General features: G+C 55.5%; 1 protein-coding gene across 1 annotated transcript; it reads right to left on the bottom strand.

Moving 5' to 3' along the window:
* Window positions 1–1,654: 1,654 nt before the first annotated feature.
* Window positions 1,655–4,795, bottom strand: LOC119299632 (protein IMPAIRED IN BABA-INDUCED STERILITY 1-like). The gene is made up of 5 exons (XM_037576807.1): window positions 4,050–4,795; window positions 3,668–3,955; window positions 2,335–3,558; window positions 2,073–2,208; window positions 1,655–1,968 (listed from the first exon to the last, which is right to left on the bottom strand). The coding sequence occupies exons 1-5, from the start codon at window positions 4,404–4,406 to the stop codon at window positions 1,943–1,945; spliced, it is 2,031 nt and encodes a 676-aa protein (XP_037432704.1). The 5' UTR covers window positions 4,407–4,795; the 3' UTR covers window positions 1,655–1,942.
* Window positions 4,796–5,884: the final 1,089 nt, after the last annotated feature.

The following is a 5,884-nucleotide window of genomic DNA, read 5'->3' as shown; positions in this document are numbered from 1 at the left end:
TTGTGTGGCGGTGGCGATGTCCCTTGGTAGAATAATGTCTCCCACGTTCTATCCACGTCCCGATGGTGCGTCTCGGATCGTCGGAGGGAGTATGGAGGTTTGTCTCCGTCGGATCTCGCGAGATTCGGTCGGTGCTGGCCTTCGGTGAATCTGTTTGGATCCGGTCTTCATTCGTCTTTTGTTTGGGTGCTTACAGGTTTGATCCTTCTGACCTACGACTTTCTTCATCGGCGATGATTGCTACTCTGGTGCACTGGTCTTATAGGGCCTTAGCACGATGACTTCCCGACTGTCTACTACAACAAGGTTTGCGCAGCTCCAGTAAGGGAGAGGCGATGATGGCGGCGCGCCTTCGGCTCGCTCCAGTGCTTATAGTCGTCACTAGGTGGTCTACGTGCATGGTTGTAATTTTTATTGCCTATGTTGTTCTTTCTGCTGCCATGATTGAAGATGAATAGATTCGAAGTTTCTCAAAAAAAAGGAAGACCGGGAGAACTACCTCCATTGTGTACAAGAAAAGAAAGGATGCCGATAAGTGCCACACGTGTGGGCGTTAGGGAGTCCGCCCACACATTTTGTGTGGTGTATAAGAGGAACAGCCCACACACCTACGTGTGGGCAAAACAATTAGCGCCCACACGCCTCTTTTTTCCCTCCCGATCCCCCTCACACGCGTGCGTGTGGGCGAAGTTGATAACGCCCACACGCCCGTATGTCAGGCCTCGTACCTCCTGGTCCCGCACGCCACGCGTGACGGTCACCACGCGCCCGCAGTTGCCATGATACAGACCCTCGTCCATGTTCGTTTAATTGCAGTTGTCGTTGAACTACGGTTGCCATGTCGGACAACTGCAGTTGCCATGTATGGTCTGATCTAATGTAGTTGTCATGATTTCATAACTTTAGGAGTTGCCACATACTAACACTAGGCAGTTGAGAGAGTTGCCATGTGCTCACAAGCATGCTAGGGCAATTGCCATGTAAAAAGGAAGAGTTGCCATCTGCTTACGTGCACGTTAGGGCAGTTGCCATGTACATGCACGTTAGGGCAGTTGCCATGTACCATGCAAAAACATATGGCAACTCGGTAAAAGAGAGTTGCCATCTGCTTACGTGCACACTAGACAGTTGCCGTGTACCCTGCAAAACACATGGCAAACTCGGGTAAAAAGACAAAGTTGCCACCAGCTTATAAAAACACACTAGGGGCAGTTGCCATGTACAGTGCAAAAACACATGGCAACTAGCAGCTTGGGTGTGGGAGAGGAGAAGGGCGTGTGGGCAAGATGCCAAATGCCCACACACTAGCCCTTGTGTGTGCGTGCAAAGTGACGTGTGGGCGAACTGCTGAACGCCCACACACCAGCCCCTCCTGTGTGGTGAAACGGCCGTGTGGGCGACCGGCTGAACGCCCACACACCAGGCCAGTCCTACATGGCACTAGAAACATGTCAAGATTCGTGCGCTCATGAACGGGCGCGGATCCACGCGTGTGGGCGAGATGCAAACGCCTACACGCGTGGGCGTTAACATTTCCGAAAAGAAAAGGGAAAACAGAGTCACGTGTTCTGCCTTACCAACAACAGCAATGGAGTGCAGTATTTGCCTCAATTCCCAGGCATCAGCAAGGCGTTTATTCTTCTTCTTTTCATCAAAATATAAAAGGGCATTAGTAAGGCACAACCGGCTGAGCTAGCCATGGAAAAACACAGGAGATGGGAGGTGACAACAAGTGGACGCTACAGTGCATAGATGCGTTATTGTGATTTGCAGCTCTATACAATCTTGCTATACAGAAGCCTGAACTGAATGCATGGTAACCATTCAGTTTAAACGTAGGAAGTTCGCAGCAAACAGTTCGATTGCTGCAAGAGTCAAGGGGAAAAAAAATTCGAGCCTTCTACACGGGGTCTAGCATGTGTGCCTCTCTCTCGTCTCAGTCTCAGTGCTGCTGCTCCTTCTTGTTTCCTGTCCAGAAGAAGAATGAGGTCAGCAATGGCGGTTTCAGGGGAATTAATTAACCCGCAGGCATGCATTTCATCGTGCGAGGTGTGAGGTGGTTGATCGATCACCTTTGTGGAACCACGTCCGGCGGCGGCCGGCTCGCCGGATCCGCTGCTCGTGGCTCTGCAGGAGCTCGTCGACGTGGCGTGGCTCCGACAGCAACGGCCCTGAGTAGTCCACCCTCTTCATCTTCCCCTTGTGCTTCTGAAACCAGGAAAAATGGAACAGCTCGTCAGCTCCAGATGATCAAAATAACCATCCGTTTGTATAAGAGATTTTGGTGTGGATTGCTGTGTGTAGTAGGATGATGAGCGTGTGAGTGTGACTGACCTTGCTGGTCTTGAGCTGCTTGGCGTCCAATGGCTCCCTGGTGGACCTGCTGTTGTAGGCCTCGGATGAGGTGAACGCCTCTGCGACCTGCGCCCACTGCTTGATCATCTCCTGCTTCTCCGCCTCGTATGGACCTGTGGTGGCGCCGGCCGTCGTTCTTGCGCTTGCGGCGTCGCCTCCGTCGGTGATGGTACTTCTTGGTCCCCTGGGAGCGCTCCTCTTGGTCGTCGCCGCGTCGGGCACCCTGGGCTTCTTGGCCCAGGCGAAGCCGGTGGACGCGGCGAGCTGCACGGGGCCGCCAGAGAGAGCGAGGTTGTCGGGGAGCCGCGTCGGCGCCGGCGCCGGCGCGTCCTCCTCCTCCTGGCAGCTGCCGGGCATCTGCCTAGTGCACGGCGGCTCCGGCTGCGGGGCATCGTTGCTAACGGTCTCCGGCTCGGGCCGCAGGCCGCCGTCGGCTTCCAGGGGGAGCGACTCCTCGGCGTGGACGTGGCTGTGATGCCTCTGGCTGGTGTCCTGCATGCTCTTGTGCGCCCTCGACAGCCGCTTCGCCGGCGGCGGCGCGTTGTTCCTCCTCCTGGAGTCTTCCCGGAACTTGGCGTCCATCTCCTTGTTTGGCGCGCACTTAGGCAGGCTTGACGGCTCGCATGCGTACGGCTCCGTGGAGAAGTAGTCGGAGGCGAGGGCGGTGGAGGCTGTGCCGCGGGCCGCGGGCTCGACTGAGAGGAGGGCGCCGAGGAGGCGGAAGGCGGCGTCGGGCATGGCGGAGCCGAAGGTCTCCGCGAGGCGGCTCTCGTAGGGGGCCTGCGGGCGGAAGACGGAGGCGTTGGACGTCATCCCGGCGCGGCGCCAGTAGGCGTCGGGCGGCGAGCCGCAGAGCTTGAAGATCTTGTGGATCTGCTCGACCTCGGTGCGGCCCTGGAGGACGGGGCGGCGCGCGTGCAGCTCGGCGAAGACGCAGCCGGCGCTCCAGAGGTCGACGGAGGGGTCGTAGGCGGTGGCGCCCAGGAGGAGCTCCGGCGGGCGGTACCAGAGCGTGACGACGCGGCTGGTGAGCGGCTGCTGCGTCGGCGAGGTGGAGAACACGTTGGCGAGGCCGAAGTCGGCGACCTTGAGCACGCCGTCGCTGCTCACCAGCAGGTTGGCGCACTTGATGTCCCGGTGCATCACCCCGCGCGCGTGGCAGTGCTCCAGCCCCGCCAGCAGCTGCCGCATGTAGCACTTGATCTGCCGCCAGCATCCAAATTTATCAATCGAATCAGTCAGCCAGTGTGATGGATGATTGATGATGATAAGTTTGATAACAAGGCAATGCAATGTAGGAGTATGTGCGTACCTGGGGCTCGGAGAAGGAGAGGTCGGGGGAGGAGGCGAGTCCGGCGAGGTCGTGCTCCATGTACTCGAAGACGAGGTAGATGCAGGCGGAGGAGCGGGAGGTGATGAGGCCATGGAGGCCGATCACGTTGGGGTGGCCCTGCAGCCGGCGGAGGACGATGATCTCCCGCGCCATGAAGCGCACGCTCTCCGGCTCCACGCTGTCGAACCGCACCTTCTTGAGCGCCACCAGGCGGCCTGTCTCGAGGCTCCGCGCGCGGAACACGCTGCTGTACGTGCCCTGCCCGATCTGCACCCACCACCAACAACAATCCGCCATTGATGAGCTTTCTTTCTTTCTTTCTTTCTAATTGCCGCGAGAGGAGCTAGGAGCGGGCGCTTGCCTTCTCGAGCTTCTCGAAGTTCTCGGCCTTGAGGGGGACCCAGCCCTGCACGGCCTCGGCGGCCACGGCGCTGAGCCACGCCGGCCACCCGGCCGCCGCCTGCTCGGACTCGATGTAGCGGTGCAGGTTCCCCGGTCGCGCCGTGCCACCGACGGCGTTGCCGCGCGCGCCCTTGTCCTCGTCACCCTCCCCATCCCCGCCAAGATCAAGCGCCTCCAGCCGCACAGGCCTGCTCCATATCGTCGCGGACGCCGACGCGGACGCGCTCCCGGACACCACCTCGTACCCCGACGCCGCCGACGACACCTCGTACCCCGGCGACCCTAGCGACGCCCCCTTGGACACGGCGCACCCCATGGCTCCGTGCCGTCGACCAAGAAAGAAAACCAAGAAACAAAGAGGTGAGGGGAGGAGCAAGAACCAACCAGGGGGAGGAGCAAGAAACAGGGGAGGGCTCCTCTGCTTTGGCTCCCCCCACCTTCTTCCTCCTCCTCCTCCTCCTCCTGCCCTGTCTCCTCTGCCTCCTCTCGACAGGGCACGAGCAATGCAAATGCGCAAATCCAAAGCGGCTATCCTCCTCCTCCTAAAGATAGAAAGGAAATCTAGATTAGCACCACCAGGGCCAGCCTTGCTGCAGCTGCCTTTAATTGGGCAGACTTTCTCCTCTTCTTCCTCCTCGTCCTCCTCGGTCTGTCTGTCCCCCCTTTTGCTTTAATTCCTTGCGCTGGCCTCGAGCCAGGAGAAGATAAAAATGGGGAGGGACATGGAGAGGGAGAAATTGCACTTCTGGTGATTGTGTTTTCTTTCTTTTCTATCACACCATGCTAAAGATAGCCAAAAGCTTGTCTCCCTCCCTGGTTAAGTGCAACCACCTCTCTTATATTCTCAGGGAAGTAAGAACAGGTGCAACTGATCCAGAAACAAGCCTGGTGTCTTACATACATGTATATTTTTCTCTGTTTTTCTCTTCACATAAAAATGTGCCTCCATTATTATTTGGTTGTAAGGTTACTGTGGGAAGTCAAAGAATTGATGTGCATGCAAGTATAGGAACGTGGTGTCCGGGTTTTGGGCGGGAAATGTTCATGTGATTGCATTATGTCGCTAGGGAAGTGTAGGTGGCGATGCATGCGTGTACTAGCCGTTTGTATTTAAACCCTACGCTGGCCTACCCGGTTTTCTCCCGGTCTCCACTTTCTTGCACCGTGCGCTCAAAATTGAATCATCGTGGCTAAAGGATTTAATTAGCACCCTACGACCTGTTATGTGGTGATGGCGTACGTTGATGCTAGGTTAATTACTAACAGTGATGATTAGTTAAGTAGTGCTGGTTTGTATGGGAGAAACATGGTGGCACCATTCCATGTGATCACCATCTGTTAATCAACCATAAAGAATTAGAAAGTGATGGTTCAGCACTTTGGCTGGTCTTATTTTTTTTCTCTTTCCCTTTTTGGTCTGTGTATGTGCTCACAATGTTGCTGCCCCACCATTTTCATGGGACTTGGAAGGTGGCGTGTTAGCTCGGGGGTGCTTGACTATTGCGTCTATGGACATTGTAGCAGGTAAGAAGATTTATGACAAGAATCGTCCGAGGAACAGTTGAGTTCTGATCCATTTTGTTGGTGGAATTTGTTGTTTTGATGACCATCAAATCTGCGGTACTCCTTTATATTCTCTTTAATCATGAACTAGAACAATGCTCGTGCGTTGCTAGGATATAAATATTCTAGCACGTTAGCTTGTGATTTACCTGTCAATAATAATGCGATTGTGTAAATAAATATTCATCAAATTCTACACGTGAATTATCTTATATTTTGATTAGAAGTTTG

The sequence above is a fragment of the Triticum dicoccoides genome, chromosome 5A (assembly GCF_002162155.2).
Source record: "Triticum dicoccoides isolate Atlit2015 ecotype Zavitan chromosome 5A, WEW_v2.0, whole genome shotgun sequence".
Taxonomy (NCBI): domain Eukaryota; kingdom Viridiplantae; phylum Streptophyta; class Magnoliopsida; order Poales; family Poaceae; genus Triticum; species Triticum dicoccoides.
Note: the sequence above shows the minus strand (reverse complement) of the source record. Positions and strands in the feature narration are given on the sequence as shown.

What these genes read in the sequence shown, in the direction of transcription:
- LOC119299632 (XM_037576807.1), bottom strand. Translation starts at nt 4,406, where the DNA reads ATGGGGTGCGCCGTGTCCAAGGGGGCGTCGCTAGGGTCGCCGGGGTAC. An exon ending in ACTTCGAGAAGCTCGAGAAG is followed by an intron (nt 3,956 to 4,049) that starts GCAAGCGCCCGC and finishes TGGTGGGTGCAG; the next exon opens with ATCGGGCAGGGCACGTACAG. An exon ending in CCGGACGTGGTTCCACAAAG is followed by an intron (nt 1,969 to 2,072) that starts GTGATCGATCAA and finishes TCTTCTGGACAG; the next exon opens with GAAACAAGAAGGAGCAGCAG.